Source organism: Trichoderma gamsii (assembly GCF_001481775.2).
Source record: "Trichoderma gamsii strain T6085 chromosome Unknown Scaffold_27.2, whole genome shotgun sequence".
NCBI classification, from domain to species: domain Eukaryota; kingdom Fungi; phylum Ascomycota; class Sordariomycetes; order Hypocreales; family Hypocreaceae; genus Trichoderma; species Trichoderma gamsii.
The window spans coordinates 397,600-414,823 of record NW_020171364.1 but is presented as its reverse complement, the minus strand read 5'-3'; the positions used below and the strand labels follow the sequence as shown (position 1 = coordinate 414,823).

At 48.0% G+C, this 17,224-nt stretch overlaps 5 protein-coding genes across 5 annotated transcripts; 4 read left to right on the top strand and 1 right to left on the bottom strand.

The window, feature by feature from the left end:
• Window positions 1–2,224: 2,224 nt before the first annotated feature.
• TGAM01_v207433 (hypothetical protein) lies at window positions 2,225–2,723 on the top strand (the record flags this gene model as incomplete). The annotated part of the gene is made up of 3 exons (XM_024550096.1): window positions 2,225–2,227; window positions 2,290–2,354; window positions 2,414–2,723. 3 exons carry the CDS (start codon window positions 2,225–2,227, stop codon window positions 2,721–2,723), a joined length of 378 nt encoding a protein of 125 aa, XP_024405184.1.
• A 1,847-nt stretch (window positions 2,724–4,570) lies between these two features.
• On the bottom strand, window positions 4,571–5,801 carry TGAM01_v207432 (hypothetical protein; the record flags this gene model as incomplete). The annotated part of the gene is made up of 3 exons (XM_018807995.2): window positions 4,571–5,442; window positions 5,492–5,708; window positions 5,757–5,801. 3 exons carry the CDS (start codon window positions 5,799–5,801, stop codon window positions 4,571–4,573), a joined length of 1,134 nt encoding a protein of 377 aa, XP_018658772.2.
• A 4,448-nt stretch (window positions 5,802–10,249) lies between these two features.
• Window positions 10,250–11,339, top strand: TGAM01_v207431 (hypothetical protein; the record flags this gene model as incomplete). The annotated part of the gene is made up of 3 exons (XM_018807996.2): window positions 10,250–10,294; window positions 10,363–10,960; window positions 11,020–11,339. 3 exons carry the CDS (start codon window positions 10,250–10,252, stop codon window positions 11,337–11,339), a joined length of 963 nt encoding a protein of 320 aa, XP_018658773.2.
• A 1,708-nt stretch (window positions 11,340–13,047) lies between these two features.
• Window positions 13,048–13,356, top strand: TGAM01_v207430 (hypothetical protein; the record flags this gene model as incomplete). The annotated part of the gene is made up of 1 exon (XM_018807997.1): window positions 13,048–13,356. The coding sequence occupies one exon, from the start codon at window positions 13,048–13,050 to the stop codon at window positions 13,354–13,356; it is 309 nt and encodes a 102-aa protein (XP_018658774.1).
• A 1,015-nt stretch (window positions 13,357–14,371) lies between these two features.
• Window positions 14,372–15,471, top strand: TGAM01_v207429 (COP9 signalosome complex subunit 5; the record flags this gene model as incomplete). Its single annotated transcript, XM_018807998.1, has 2 exons — window positions 14,372–14,399; window positions 14,465–15,471. The coding sequence occupies 2 exons, from the start codon at window positions 14,372–14,374 to the stop codon at window positions 15,469–15,471; spliced, it is 1,035 nt and encodes a 344-aa protein (XP_018658775.1).
• Between the last annotated feature and the right edge of the window lie 1,753 nt (window positions 15,472–17,224).

Below are 17,224 nucleotides of genomic sequence, written 5' to 3'. Positions count from 1 at the left end.
TCTATCTAATATTATTAATTAATGAATAGGGAACTTTTGAGACGAGTGATTTGCTAGGCTCACAGGCAAAACTCCCGGTCAAAAGGATAGTACCAAGATAGCAGAAGAATACAGCTGAAGCCATTGAAACTCTTGTGGTAAAATAGACTACTGCACAACTCCGGTCCACCCACGCAAAATTCCACCACTGAGTGATCAGTGTTCCGACAATGAAAAGAGCAAGTCAAAAAACTGGACTAGGTGTCCTTTGCATGTGGTCGGGGCGCGCGTTGTTTCGGCGATATTGAGATCATTAGCTATGAGCCATGTAAGTGTAAAAAACTGGGCGACGACGATCGCTTTTATTGCAAGAAGCAAACAGGCAGCCTTGGGAAGGCTAAGCCTCGCAACTTCTGGATTTCTCGACGGGGACCACAATCTCAAATTCATTGTCCTGATTTGATTGTGCCCGCCCTGGGGGTGTGAAAAGAGGGAAAAAGCCCTTGGAAGAAAGAAGCCATGTAGGGAACATCCGCTGAGCATCCGCTTCCAGCCGGAGCCACGGCTAGCTACGCTGGTTCAGATTTGCGACCCGTCAGATTTGCCCAGCGAGCTGGATACGATCGCGGGCGGCGCTGCCTGTTACAAATGATAGATGGATCAAGCAGGTTAGAGTAGGGGAGAGGAAAGAGTGACACATGCTAAATGCTACGCAGCCCACGCTCATGCACAAAAAAAGAAGCGAAGCACGAAGGGGGAAGAAGAAAAGAGCTAACTACTACCTACCAATGAACTTGCTAGCTGTGGCAATTAGGTAGGGACGCAGAAGTGCACGATACGACACTCGCGGAGGCCCATTGAAAAAAAGGAAAGAAAAGGGGGAAAACAGGCCAGCGAATCTGAGAAAAAGCAAAGAAACGTTGTTTGCGTTTGTCTTTGCACTGAGTGATTGCCGAAATGCTTCTTGCCGAGACGAGAGGGAAGATAAAGCCAAGAGAGGCTGACATTACCAGCACCTGCCTGCCTACGTACTCACTTAGGTAGGGTACCTAAGGTAGTCTAGTAGGTAGACTAGTACCTACTACTACTAAAAAGCATGACGATGCAGCTGCAGCTGCGCACGCCAGCAAGGAGGCAACTCAGCGCGGCGACGCAACAGTGCAGAATAAGTGCCATCAAATCGCTGCCCACCCCTGTCTTCCCCAGTGCTACTACAATTGCAAACGGCCCACTAGGGGCAAGAGCTCCACAGGCGCACACTATTCAAACAGTCTCTAATCTTATCCATAGTAACTATATTACTCTAATAAATGTAACTTAGTCTATAGCATATTCTCTAACCTTTAGTATAGCTTTCCTATGCAAAATCATACAGCAGCAGTTAGCTCGCCTTACTATCATAAAGCCTACTACTAGGTTAAGCATCCCGCAGCGCATTAAGGCACTCGAGCAGCTCAGGCTTATCCGGAAAGTCAAGAGCGCCCTCAGTTGACTTTTTTCGCCGTCCAGAAGGGATATGTCCTGACCGCCGTCCATGGTGGCGAGGACAAAGTCGCTTAAGGGTACCTAGGCACTTACCTATCTTACCTTAGGCAAAAGTAGCACTGCACACGTACATCCTTATATACCTATGCGAATATCCATTTCGCCTTCCAAGAACACCCGTATATTCTATCTATGGTTCATACAGAATGAATATTCGCACGCTAGAGAGTGAAGACAAGACTGGCCTGTATGTTAATTACCTAAGGTACCTGTAGTAATACACACATAAGTGTACTGCAAGCAGCGATCCATGTACATGGGTGCTTGGACATGAGTGACCGGCTAGCCGCGACTGTCCAAAAATGATAGTTCAATTTCCTGATTAATCTTAGATTAAATTCTCCGCTATCAAGAGCCGTCGCATGCACATTCTTTCCTATTGGCAGATGCTTCGAGCAGGTATGTTATCCATTGGTAGAGCGCTTTGTATTTCGAGCTGTTAGTGGCAATAACTTTGCTTCTGTGTGTGAATAAGCGCCGGTCCTAGTGCTTTGCATGCTTCCACGGCACTGTGATCAAAAAGCTGGAAATCTATATAATAATCTGATACGAGCATGAGAAGGGAGTGTTTTGTTTCTGACCAGAACACTTTGCTGATACATTTTCTGGATGTGCACACTTCCGCTCGAGACAAAAAGACAATTACAGATCCCTACTACAAACCGACCTGTGAGCGATACAAAAGCACCCATCAAAAGCCATGGTATGCCGCCATTTTTGATCATTTGTTTTTGATTATATCGATGGATATCTGACACAGCCAAGCCCTCGGATCCGATGAAAAGCCCTGGCCAGCTGTTGGGTGACGGATCTACGCAAGCACCAGCACTGTGAATCACCCCTTCCCTTACGATGAAAGAGGCGTTGCAAGACTAATGTTATTACATAGCGCAACATCAAATTGTTCAACTCAGGTCCACTACCAGCGTTACACGATTGTTCAAGGCTGCTCCAGGTTCAAAAGTACGATAGTGCTTGGTGAAAACGCTTCGCTCGACCAGGGGAACATATTCGACGGCAGTCCATCCGAAAGCTTCAGGCAAGAGGGATCGGAATTTGGGGGTGACATCCAGGGGGGTAAATCGGCGAGATTATGCCAGGGAAATAGGATCAACGGGCGCAAAGCCAAAACTAGCGAAAACGACAGCCCTGAGAGTAAATTCCAAGCTCCCCAGCAAGGAGATGGCATGAGTGCCTAAAGGCTCAGGTACCTCCAATCCTCACAGAGTGGCGCGTTGGGCATGGTCACACACACACACACACACACACACACACACACACACACACACACACACACCGTGTCTCATATTACGATTAGGCGCCCAAAGTTTGCAAACGCCCAAAGGGGGAACTACACTAAGTAGGAGGTAGTAAGTGTATTTAGCTATTGAGGAAAAAGAATGTAATAATGAGAAATTGCCATGATAAAAACACTTGTTTTCGTTCTCAATGTCAATTATAAATTATGCCTCGTATCTTGATCAGCCTGAGCATGTCATTTATTTCTGTGCCAGCAATAGTACCTTAGTACCTACTGTGTATGATAGTGTCACGGGTGAAAGTTATTATGTGACTCTCTTTCCTTTTTGTCGCGTTGTGATTGCCGTTTACTTATACTTGGCTGGATCCGAGATTTTGCTGTTGTCTCACGACTCAGACCCACTGCCTACATGTACTCTTTTTAAGGCCACAGCCCGGTCACTCCACACTATCCGCCTCTAAGGCAGCGAAACTACGGATCTAGCCTTGCATCAGTCACGTTCCTGTTCCAGTAAGAACAAAGCGGTGCGGCAGTTCCAGTGGGAAACTGCGCCAGCCTCGGGCAAGAGCTCAGGTAATTCACGAGGCATTTTATCGCTGGCCGTTGGGGTCTCACGGCTAAGCGCAGTAGGTTCAATTGGGAGAATAAGTAAGCCCTGCTATTCGCCTAGAACCCCCCTTTACTAGACATCAGGCAGCGGGTGGCTGTGCTTGCAAATCTCTATTGATGGCGAGGCTTGAAAAGCCATTCACTGCACGCCCAATAATTGGTCGCGCCCACCAAACGGCCTTGCCTTGATCTTGGAACACAGTCCAGAGGCCTCTTGACGAACAACACATGATATATCTTGTCGCATTCGACTCACAGAAGTTGGAGAACGCTGTTTAGACGCAAAAGATACCCCGCCATCCAATCATGCAGCCACCGCCACGACGCCCTTTACCGGAGCGATGTATCATCATATCTGCCTTTATCGCCAGCGGGAAAACATGGCTCACTCTAAATTCAAAACACCTCGATCTATCCGGATTCAGTATCTTAGATTTGGATTCCTCAGTAATACCCAAAGAGAATGGGCAGCGCGCAAGCAACTTCAAGGAGCTGTACATGGCAAAAGTGAGGGCGTCAATAGCGCCAAATACCATCGTCTTGATATCAACGCATGAAGAGATACGGTCGGCTCTGGCTGAGGAGAGACTTGATTTTGCCCTGGTTTATCCGCTTCGCGAGTTAAAGGAGGAATGGATACAACGCTTGGAAGCTCGGGGATCTCCTCAGGGTCTGATAAACATTGTTCGCAAAGACTGGTCAAGCATGCTGGGCGAATGCGAGGAGCAAGGCGGCTGCTCTCATTTTGAGTTGGGAAGTGGACAATATTTATCGGACAAGATTAGGAATATTACTGATCGAATGATTTCGGGGTAAGAGAACCTGTTAGAGAAAGGGAACGACTGCTTCACAGCACACGTCACGACGTCATGAATCATAAATCTGTATATCACAATTTCACATGAACAATGATACAATAGAAGAACTTGGCAAGCATACCGTTGCTCTCTAACATCCATTAAATGATTGTTCGCGTTCTTATATTCGGAATATTTCTGAGAGGTGCAGTCTGTCCCCAACCATCCATTTCTCAAATACTGGTAATAGTATCGCCGTCGCTGAAAGCTTCAAAACGTCTTTTCTCCGGTGCCTAGACGGCCGTGAGAAAAGTTGCAACTTTTAAACACTGCTGCCATTATGAAATAGAGCTGTACCCAGGAGCCGTCCATGCTCGAATCAGCTACTTTCCAAGTACGAGAAATCGCGATGATAAACGAAACCTGCTGGCGAAATTGGCCACCTCATTGACGGTAAACCTTGGCTCTCTCTCCGTTTTTCCACCACCGCGAACAGCCGGCGATAACCAGCAGCGTCAAGCTCTGTGTCGATAGAGTCACGGCCATCCACATATCTCCTGCCATGAATCTCGGATATGTCGTTGATCCCCTCAGTAATGGCAATCTCATCATAAATCGCTGCCCACGTGCCGTCAAGGAGATATACACTCTCAAGAATGACTTGTCGGATCGAATGGGCATTTTGATTTATGATGGTCACCAGAGACGTTCCTGACATCTCTAGCTGTACCAACTCCAATGTGTTCAACGTTGTACATTGTAGCGCTGACCAGTCAAATAATCTCATGCTTCTCTCTAATAAATGGAATCCAACGCGAAGAGAAGTGAGATTTGTCACCAGACTGAGCAGTCGGCGTAATCCACCATTGGGTTCAATGCGCACCATCTCGCCGCTGGGCATGTCACCAGGATGAAAGTCCAGATCGAGTCGCTCAATAAGCGGGAGAGCAGCTCCCATGCCATCGTCCGCATCTGATGGAAGAGTTGGAGGTATGTCAATTAGTAAAAGACCCGCAACGCGGAACGAAACCAATCGAGGGCATATGTTGCTGTAGATGTTCCGAGTCACACTTATCAAGATGCGGAGACCACGGTTGTTGTATCCCGTGCGCATTCCAAAAGGAGGATACTGAAGTTCAATATGGCGCAGTTGGGTGAAGGATTTGAGCGCAGTAACGAGGCCTCCAACGAGACGACTTGGCGGATGGAGGAGGTCGTTTTGTTCCCTCAGCTGTCGACGCTCAGCCTCATCTAGGAATGTCAATTACCATTTTTAATTCTAGGACGCAGATTTGATTACTATGTGAGCTCTTGCGGATACGAGGTTGATATTCGAACCTCTTGACCAAAGAAGCGATTTGCGGACGCGTCGCCACTTCTTGCAGCCTCTTTATTGTATGATGATTGATGGTTTGAACGCTGAAGCATCGGAACAGCATTGGGGTTGCTATTTCTCGACCAGCGCGGCAGCTGAGGCGAATATTCTTGAGCACCTCGTCTGAGCTCTCGGCCGCAATCTTGAAATCGTCAATGGAGAACGATCAGCTTGAAGTGAGGGGTCCTACAAGGCCGAATATCTCCATCGGGATACATTTGCTTTGGTGATTCATCTTGCCTTTCTGCCCTGGTACAGCCTCAAGCTTCAATTCTTGTCGATATTAGAGGGCCGCGGAGAATGAAGAGCCGTTCCATGAACTTTGCAACCGGTTATGGAAGAGACAGACTAGGCGAGCCATCTCCCCCGCTCATGCACGCGTCTGATCTGCTGCATAGAAGAGGGGCAGATCGTCATACCCGGTGATCCTTCCGTCAAGATCAATCTTATCTGATATTTGGACCGTGGTCAATCCAGCTACCCTAAGACTATTAGCCTAATTTCATTATCATAACTATATCACCAGATGGGTTTGATCTCTCAAGGTAACTTCAGATTGATCAAGCCGTCAATGAAAGAGGGACGGCATTCGGGTGATCATTCGTTTATATGAAGGCAATGAGCACATAATGTGTGTTTATGGTCAGTACTAGGTATAATATGTTTTCCTTTTATACGTTTGTCTTCCTCCCTCTGCTCTTGTCTCTTAATATGACTCATCGTCATACACAAATACTGCTGCAAATAGACTTGGCGATCACTGACTTTGACGAAGATGAAATGTAGGCTTCAGCTGACTCAGTGACAATGTTTCTAAACAACTTTTCCTGCCGCTCTCCATTTTCTTCAAAACTTCAAAATGAAAACCCTCGCCGCAATGATGTGCTTCAAAAATATCTTGGTCTGCTTAGGTATGTTCGGAGCCAATCAAATCGACACGGGATGCTTCGATCTCAAAGCACACAAACAACAACTATGTTACGACCTGGTCCCCCGTAACAGGTAGATCCCTTATAAGCAGCTGGTTCCGTTACAGTAACTGCTATTATAGTGGTTATTGGCCTAATCTTTTGCCCTGTTGGCTTGACGGTATAACGGATCGTTACAAACTATCTGGAGAAAGTAGTATACTGAAAGCCTATTGAAGCTTCCGCTCATTGTTTTCTTTTGCTTTTACTTCAACTCGCTGCAGGTAGTTCAAACAGACCCCCTATCATGGTCTACGTTATGAAATACAAATCTTGGTTTAATAATCCAGATGTTGCGTGGCACGGTCACACAGGGGAATAATTAATTCTCTTCGAGTATCAATGAACAGTATTTAAACATTAAGGCTTGGTCATAGTCCAACATACATGCTGGGGACTGGTAAAAGATATTATATTATCTACTATGGCTGTATCTAGATGAACTCGGCTGTGCGGATGGGCTAGTGTGCGATTGATATCTCAATCGGCACTGATTATCGATTCTTGGCATGTGAAAGCCGGGCCGAGCGAATGCAGCTATCTCTAGGAATGGTAAGTACGCCAAGGATTCACCAAAAAGACTGGTATTGGGGTTACATTTACCAATCTCACTGCAAAATGCGGCGTAATTATTTCATCCGCAACAATCTGTAGCACTTGGCTCTAATACCTATATTGATGTTTTGTGGCCAAAACCTATTCCCTCTTCATAGTTTAAGATCTGTGCAATGAACGCCTTGATTTGTTTAACAATAATGTTTTTGGGCACTTGAGAGACAGCCGGCTCTTTGCAGCGTATGCTTTTCTCTACGGATGCGGCTCTAAGATGCTCCACATATGCCACGGAACGTTAGAAAAGGGGCAGCATTCGATGCCGTGTCAGCTTATGGTGATACACAGGATTCTTGTGGGTCCCAGCTACTTCGGGCGGCATGTTTCGAGCTCATATGGCAAGAGACTGTCATAGGCCCAGGTATATTTCAGCTTGACGACTCTTGAGATCTTGCTGTAACCTTGGCTGAGAGATGATATACAATCAAAGAGATTGCTACCCCTTAAACAGGTAGCATTCCAGAAGCCCATTGTGACCCCTGGTGATGAACCTGAGGGATTGATGATGTATGTTAACAGCGAATTATGCGTCTGATGGCAGACCAGAGCACTTCCAGGATACTGCCGAGTTGGCGGGTGTAGCAGATTCTGCCGTATCACCGGACGGCTATGCCGAGCTCTCGGATCCTTGACTTGACTATTGTTTGGACTCATCCTTGATCCTTTTTGTCTTGCTCAATCTCAGTTGAGTGTTTCATAATACCTGTAATACCTAATACGGTAAAGAGGCTGTCCGGACATTCATCCGAATTGCGTCTCTGCCCCTACATGTTTAGGGGCAGACTCATCTCTTTGATCACAGCATATGCCTGAAGAAAGTTAGAAGGGTTGAAAGTACGGATTACAAAGACGCTTTGATTTTTTTGTATTTCTATATTCGATGGTATACCTGAACCGTCCGTAAGAGTTGAAGGTAATAAACCTAGATGAGACTGATACTTTCTATGCAATGTCGCGATGATGGGGGCTACAGAATAGGTAACAGCCGACAGATTCCTCTCACGTTGAGAAATCATAACCTCACTGTGTCGATACTTACTCATGTTGAAGAGAATAAATCGGTTCTATCTTACGTATGGGTGGCATGTTGTATAATTGGACAGAGCTTCAAAAGCTGAATAGGAAAGTTCGGGGTAAAAGGTGGTTTTCAACGGATTCAATCGCGACTTTCGTCCGATATTTGTCTAGCTCTAAAGCCTCTGACAAATCAAGAATAGCCATTCGTAGGATTCACAAAGCCTTACTGTTTCGAGCACTCTTCCCTTTTTAACCTTATACGCCCTTGGATCCATTGAAATCGGCGAAATGAGTCCGAGTCTTAACACGGATACTTAAGCGCGACTGCATGCTTTCAGAGGTTTTAACTATAACAGCCATAATGGCTGTAGGTGCGTTGCGATTTGTTTCATGCTCCTTCTGTTATTGCACGGCCTTTCAAGGAACGCTCAACTGATTGGCTCTGGACAAATTGTGCTGTGGCTTGATAAAATGAAGAGGAATCTTGCATATCCCAATCCATACACACCTGTGCATTAGTCTGGTTGCTGGCGGCCACTGGTAGGCTGAGCCGCGCTTCTACAGGCGCAGCTACCTATATAAAGAGCAGAGACGGACGCCAAGCAAGCAAGTACGTATAAAAATAAACGCACAAGCCTTGCGTTTAGCTAATCAAAATAGTAATCAGATGGGCATAGTGTCGGGTATCAGTAATTTCCTAGATGGCCCATTTTGTCGTGTAGTCGTGTAGCTAGTTCAGAAGGATCCAAGTGGCAAGGTTTCGAAGTCGCCGAAACAAGGGTTACTCGCCCTGGGTGTTCGCCAAAAGCCATCAACCGTTTTTTTTCTTCTCTCTTTCTTCTCGCTCTCTTTTTGTCAAAAAGAGGCTCAACAAACTACTATCCACTTATTTCTTCCCCTGCGCCAATACCTAGTTGATTGCAGGGCCTGTGACTCCACACCCCTATTACACGAGTTTATGCCGTTCGAACAAGAAAAGCGATATGGCCTGCAAGGCGTTCTTTGGCCCTTGAACTGTTTACCACACAAGAATGAGAATGATGGTTTCTTAATCCAAGGCCATCCTCGGCTTACATCAGGCCGTTGCTTCACAACTCGATTCGGGCTAATACTTGAATGATGTGCCGAGTAATGTTCGGCGCTAGAATCTAGCGACTCCTGCTTTTGGACCTTGTAGAAAATAGACCCCAGCTAATGTAGCACCAGGCTAGCTTATGAGCCAAGCATATTTTCCCACGCGGGCGGTGACCTGGTTCATTTCAGGTTTTGGGCTGTTCGCCGTCCTGACTGGTTGGCGCGGTTCTGCAGGCGGCTAAACATAGCGACGGTGATGAGACGAAGAGAGGGCCTCGACTAATCACTCAATTGCCGGATACAGTGGCCAGCAGCTTAGCCAAGCGCGGATAACCGGCGGGATGGTTCAAAGTCCACCTGAGCTAAGGGTGATCCCGGGGGGAAACAATCTGCGCCGCCGCCAACTTTTGCGTGGCTTACATGGGACCTCCTCGTATGGTTATGTTGGCAACGTCAGCGCTAGTGTTGAGGGTCCCTTTGGGCTGTTTTGTATTCCAAAGTCGCGTGAATCTTGTGCTGCCTGCTTTGCCGTGGCAATCTTGTCCATGCAGAGACGAGCTGATCCAAGGATTTGCAGTTCCAGTGAGGGGGATGACACGCGATGAGGGCGCATCCTTAATGCTGCTTTGACGATGGAACACTTTACAGATAGGTACTTGGCACTTGCAAACTGACATGTACAAGTATGCATGTTTTACACTGCATGGCCGCTATTGAATATTGTGGCAGTACATGCCTCCCATGGCCTGGAGATGTAGGGCTGAGCAAGAGACTCCACCTGCTGTTTGAATGCCAAATAGGTTATGTATGCAGTAGATCCCTGCGAGAGACAGGTGGACTGGGCAAGATAGAGGGTCCCCCCGATCCTCGCCTCCCATTCTCCTGATCGATACCCTCGCTCCATGAAGAAAGGCCAGTCAGGCAGGCCCAAAATAAATCAGAAATCGTTCATAAGCTCTGCAGGCCCCCAACTGCCCCCGGGTGGTCTTTTAGGTCTTGGGGCTCTGCTCGAATGTCGAATAAGACGTATCCGTACGCCTACAAGATGACTCCCACTGTAAGTTTGCAAAGCAACACAGACCAGTGAAGATCTCTCTCCCAGACTAAACAAACATGTCTTCTCAGCACGACGATTTCCCCGAGGTGGCACCCGGTCATGACTTGCCCGAGGCCTATCACCAGTCGCATCCGGAGCCAGTTTGGTCGCCTCAGCCATCTATCGCGCCGACATATGTCTCTCAGCCGCAAAGTGCCTACCCACCCAGTGCCTATGGACAGAATGGGCAATACACCGACGTTGTGAAGCCTGGCTCAGCGGCTGGACCTGGAACTGGAGTGCCTGTAGGAGGTGTCATGTCTCATGATGCCTCATACCAAGCTCCAGGATCCGCTGACCCGGAAAAGACTCATCCTCCTGCGGCTGCTGCTGCTACTGTCTGCGGAATCTCCCTCGTTCTTCTTCTATCAATCGTCATCGCCATCCTATCTGCCGCGGTTATTGGATTAGCAGCTGGTACCGGAGTCGCAGCCAGCAATTACAACGATGCACAGTCCCAAGTGCGGCAGTTGAAGGCTTCACTGTCTGCAGCCCAGGCCAAAGCCACGCCTACTTCCTCGAGCAGCAGCAGTTCTGGAACCTCTACTCCAACAGACTGGAACAGCATCACCAATGGGTGCTCAGACAACCCGGGAGATGTCAACGGAACCAGGTACACATCTCAATGTAAGTGTCTTTTGTCTCTCAGGGGAAAAAAAAAAACAGTGATTCTAATTTCTCCTTAGCTTTCGACAATGCCAACTTTACCATGTACTGCGACAAGGATACCCACAGCCTCTCGCCGGTATACTCTGTTTTCGCCAACACCTTCCAAGGCTGCATGGATGCCTGCGCCGGATGGAACCACTACAACACGACAAAAGGAAAATGCGTGGGCGTCTCCTTCATTCCCGAATGGAGTGTCTTGGCCACTGCGCTGCAAGGACACGCTCCTGGAGACTGCTACCTCAAGCCTTCTCCGTTATCCACCCACAACCTGACGGATCCCAACATTGGCGGTGGCGAGGTCCACACTGGTCTGCTCGTCTCAACGTCAAAAAATTGAGAGAGAGGAATTTGAAAAAGGTTTTGTGTGGCTCAGTGGAAACGATGGGTGCTTGTTTCGAGGAAGGCGGCGAATTCTGTTTCTAGCCGACTTTCTGAGAGAGAAAATTTTAATAACTAGGGACGCTTTTTACAATGTGCTTTTTGTGTGTTGAGCACGGCGTTGGATATATCAAACTGGGAGCCAGCTTGTGAAGATTCATTGGAATCTCCTCGCTATTTTGCATGTACTTATACCACATCTATTCTTTATCTATATACCATTCTCACGCTCCCGCTTTTTACTCCCGTGAAACGTCGTCAACTAATGTGGGCTTCGGAGAAAAAACTCCAACATGATGTTAGTACTTCTTGAAGAATCCACTCTCCTACTGTTGTTAATCTATCTTTTTCCACGATCTACATGCTGAATCTGCGGGTACGGCTCATCGCGCACTTGGTAGCGCCGGAACAATCGAGATTATCGAAATGGCAATCTCTGCGTTCAATTAAGCATGGCCGTGAAGGTCGAGAATAAACGGGGTGGTGATCCGGGCTCAGAGGTAGAATTGGGAAATAGGCCCGCGTATATGATACCAGAGTTGGGTCCGATCAGTGGGGACTTTGCGGTCTCCTGAACCGTAGCGATGGCAGCTATGCGCTTACAAGTGAATGTGCAATTTCTTCCGGAAGCGCACGTAGCTACAAAATGCAAAGCTGAAGCAGAAGAAGAAGAAAACCATTGTTGCTGGTATTATGCTCGGTTATTAGTGCGGTCATCTTGCACAGCCCGAACAGGCTTGTCTCACGAATGCTACCCGGTTACAGCAAAAGCCCAAATACACACTCAAATTTTGAGCCGCAAATTCTTTGATAATTCAAATACATAATCAGAGCACTATAGATCATCTATGAGGTTTCATTGCGTATATAATCACAGTAGTCGAAAGATTTAACAATCCGTAGTGCTGTCCTCTTTTTACGAGCTCTTGTTAGTAACGATCCATCTGCGCCAATACCACGAGTTACAGAGCTTAGAACTCCACCCATTTATCCCTATGCATCACTGCAGCTTCGGATATATTGAATCTCGACTCCAACAGAGGGGCCAAATCCTGCAACTGAGCGGGGGTTTCAGGGTCGTACTGACCGCCAAGATTCCGCGGTTGGATGCAAAACCGCCAGCAGAGCCAAGAAAGCGATCGATCTAAGATTGTCCACTAGCATGTCTTTCTTATCCAATTATTGCAGTCTGATAGAAGGCGCCAAGCCACTAGAACAAAAGGCATAAAACAATATATTTCCATGGCTTCCATCATCATAGCCTCTGCGGCTCTGTTCAGCAGACTCATCGCTGCTTCGTTTTTATCTCTCATGGAATGATGCTACCCCTCATTAACCAGGATTCCCTATGGGGCTGTGTGGCATACACAGCAAATTCGCTCAGCGTCAGGGCATCAGTTCGGCTTCACGGCAATCGTCTGCAATGCGCCTCCACTCACAACGTGAAACTCGAGCACACTGCTGCTGCAGGACCCTGGACGGCTGAGCCCAAAATGTGAAAGCCTGGATAGCACCATGTTGTCTGTAATAAGGAGGTCTTTCGGAAGATAGGGAGGCCTCTAACAAGGAGGCCTATATTAAGGAGCCTCTACCCGTTCTGTCTTTCAGATAACTCTACTGAACATTTACAATCATTTGCTTGGATCATCATATCTCATCACTACAACATGGCTTTCTCTCAGACCGCACAGGACTTCCGCCTTGACGGCTCGTTGCTCGTTGCCACCGTCGCCACCGAGGCTGGTGACTGGGTAGAGAGCGTGCTCGACATTAATGAATACATCGGCAACAATGATGGATTCTTTGAGTTTGGAGGCAGCGGCATCTTTGACACTGTTGACGTGGAATCGTGGAGACTAGAGGGACCGCTGCTCATCACTTCCTTGTACAGGCTGGATGGTTCCTTGGCGGAGGAGCAAGTTATCAATTTGGACGACTACATTGGAAATGAGGATGGGGTTCTCGTGTTCAAGTAACTCTTCTTCGCCTCCCGTTGATTTTTCGGAAGGGATATGCTAATGTTCTATTGCAGCTACTAAAGCTGCAGAGTATATGCCGAGAAGAAGTGTCATGCATGGACGGATCAACTCTCAAAAGTGGACAGGATGGTAACCATTGAGGATATGAGGCTGATTGACGGTATTGACCATGTACATGTATCATTTCTGACACCATTTGTCTGTTGCTTGGATTGTATTCGTGTAGAATGCATGTGATTGAAGCCAGCTTTGCGCCCGCCTTGTCTTGTGTGATTATGCGTAAATGCCGTTATTATCGACGAAGCGGTCAGGAGACGCCACACCGGGTAGTGGAGCCGGTGCAAAACGGGCTTAGGTATATTGGAAATTTGGTTCTTGTCACAGCCGTGATCAAAATAACTCACTGACAGATGTCGGCCTTGGTGGTGCCTCGGTGATGTCCTATGGTGATGTTAGGTGAAATGTAGCGAGTTTCTGTCTCAAGCAGTGGTTGTGTCCCATTTGCTTGGAGACTCTCATGCTTAGAACCGGAGTTAAAGTGATCAAAACTTTTCAATCGCAAGTAAGTTCGTTGAAGTGTTGCATAATAGCTTAAAAGGCTCATAGAGTAGAACGTCCAGTTTGTTGTAAGCTGAGAGTCCCCGCTATATTCAGTGTGAGCTTGCGCTATTAACGAGGAAACATGGTTGCATAAGGACATATAGAACGGCAAGACACTAAAATTAAACATCAAAAATGTTTAAAAAAAAACGATTAGCTGCCCTGGTTGCACTGTAAGAAGCCAGTTCTTACTAATAGGCAGTCGAAATGGGACTGAAGCAGACAGAGACTTGATTATTCGGAACAGAATGCCTGGAGCTGGATGTTAGGTCCCCACTTTAGCCTTATCGCTAATCGATAAAGCGGTGCGATGTCTCCAGGCGGGGCAGATCAACCGTGACAGCTTCCCTCCACTGAGCTTCGTCACGCCCATCCATCTTAGCTCTGCCAAACACCAGCCCGGCAGTTCAGGATGGAGGCCGCAGCACGTACAGCTTGGGGTAAGTAGTCATGACGATTCCCGGTTTGATTCTATGAATTCCAGCTGACGGATGTGACGTGATAGAGCTGGACAACAATGTCCAGCTGGTCGACGCCAAGCGAGATGCGCTATACAACTTCAACGCCGAGGCCCAAAAGGCCGTGGTAGCTGCTCAAGCGTGGAGGGCAGACCCCAACTACTTCAAATACGTGAGGATCAGCGCCGTTGCCTTGATTAAGATGACGATGCACGCTCGATCTGGAGGATCACTTGAAGTCATGGGCCTGATGCAGGGCCACATCGATGGAGAGACCTTTGTGGTGACGGACGCTTTCCGACTGCCTGTCGAAGGAACCGAGACGCGAGTCAACGCACAGAATGAAGCGAACGAATATCTGATTGAATACTTGGACCTGTGCCGCAAACAGGGCAGAGAAGAGAACGTCGTTGGATGGTATCACAGCCACCCGGGATACGGTTGCTGGCTCAGCGGCATTGACGTTGAGACGGAGGCATTACAGCAGCAGTTCCAGGATCCGTTCTTGGCGGTGGTGATCGACCCGGATCGCACCATCAGCGCCGGCAAGGTCGAGATTGGAGCATTCCGAACCTATCCTGCGCATCACAAGGCCGACGCCGGGGGGCAGACGTCTGACGGGTTCCAAGCAATCCCTCTTGACAAGGCTGCCGAGTTTGGCGCCCACTCAAGTCGATACTACAGCCTCGAAGTTTCGCACTTCAAGAGCTCCCTGGACTCGCACCTCCTGGAGCTCATGTGGCACAAATACTGGGTGCAGACGCTTAGCCAGGACCCGCTGCTGACAAACCGCGACTACGGCAACAAGCAAATGCTGGATTTGAGCTCCAAGATTAAAGAGGCCACCTCCAGCATTATGCGCTCGAGAGTTGCGTCTGCGATGATGCCTGGCGCAAGAGCGTCGGATAAAGCGGTGGAAAAGCTTGCTCAGGATGCGAACTTGGTTGCGACTAAGGAGATGTCTGGGCTGATGGCGGCTCAGATTAAGGCAAAAGTCTTTAATGATCTGGGCACTGCATCAAGAACAGCACCGACTGGTGAGGAAGCCAGTTGATGGCTTAGGGGCATACTACTGTGGTCACGTTTTACCTTATGATAGATACACTGCAACGGCGTTATTGAGCTAAATACTACAATGGATTGCTTGTTCTTTTGTTCTTTGGAATGATCGTGTGGACTGGCTTGTTTCGGGCATTTTACTGCTACCAGGTACCTGTGCTAACTGCATGTAGCCGTGTGTGCCATCTCATTAAAACCGGAATTGATTTGCGAGGGTTGCTTTTGGAAGTACTCTGGTGCTTTGTCTCAGATGGCCAGATGCGGAAGCGGATCGAGATGTTCTAGCACGCCAGCACATTCCATAATCATGCCAATGTGATATATTGGCCGTGTTAGCCGGTCAGGGACATGAAAGCAACTTGACCTGATTTCATACTCGATAGTAGAAAAGATGAGCTACTGTCATTACCGCTTCTGGCCATTAATGCCGGCAATTGTTCCCGTAGCCACACGTTATTCTAAACCTTTTCTCGCGGGAGATGAAATATTGTCATTGATGCATATCCTTGCGCCGTGTAGACAAATAGACGGTTGTACAGCAAGCAATGCATTCGTCATGGCTAAGATGCAGGCATCGTTCGGTTTCGATGACGCTTACATTCTGTAGCCGTGCATCAGTTTCGGGTGCCCCCTTGGCCGTCGCCACAGCGGGTCAGCGGTAGACGAAGGTGGGGATTTCCCCGGGCTGTGCCAGAATAAAAGTTTTGCGGAGCGATACTCGTATTTGACAGTAGGGCGCAAAGTTTAATAAGTTGGGCTTCAGGAACAATGCGTGGTGCGATGGATGCGATGAGAAGGATGTTATTTTCGTTATTAATTGGGGGGAAGAAACACGTGCAGAACGAATAGTAGGTCAAGTAGCACATGCTATGATGAAGACGGTGTTGTCTCACTCATGCGTCGCAGCACATGCTAACCATCGTGGCCAATTTCCGGCTTTTGCTTAGGCTGCAGATCGTCTGTGCGCGGCGAGTAAAGCACACGCCCCTGTCCTGGCTACTTGCACGCTACCAGCTGCTCTTCTCCCGTCTCATTGGCCAGATGCCCGACGATGCCTCAATGCGCATACGCCTCTTTTTGTTTCCTCTCTCAATATTAATCCCCGAGTCTGTATAGAACAAAAGTAAAACAGCTCCAGGCCTTGGCAGCTGTGGACCAAAAAGGTACCTCCAACTTACAGCACGCCCTGTCTGTGGTCAAGGTACAGCGCTGTTCGGGCGGTCTCCTCCCATTCGCTGCCGTCCTGAGATTGTCCAACGCGATGACGTACTTCTTACTCGAAGTCAACGTCACTGCCCTGGGCATGAGCATCAAGCTCAGCGACTGCTGTTTGTTGATTTCTGGATTCTCGATGCCGCTAGCAAGGCGGCAGAGCTAGCATGGGAATTGATGTAATTGAGGGTCAGTGGAAGGAGCAGCCATCTCGCGCGTGTCAATTCACGGCAGCTGCCACTGGGTGTTATAAACTGCGACTGCCGCATGCAGCTCTTGCCCTGTGCTCCTGTTTCTCTCTTCCATCTATCAGCTACAATCCGTACCTAATTTCTGAGATACCCAAATACCCCCAAAGCTACTGCTTTTTGCCCCTCAAACTAATCTCTAAACGACCACTCACACTCACCTTTTTGTTGAGTGTGTTCCTGACCTGTTCTTCCGCTCGTCTGCAATCGATACCACATTCTGCGTGCCTCTCACACCACTAGGCACACTTCTTTTGTTTTTATTCAATTTTTATTTCTCTTTTTTTG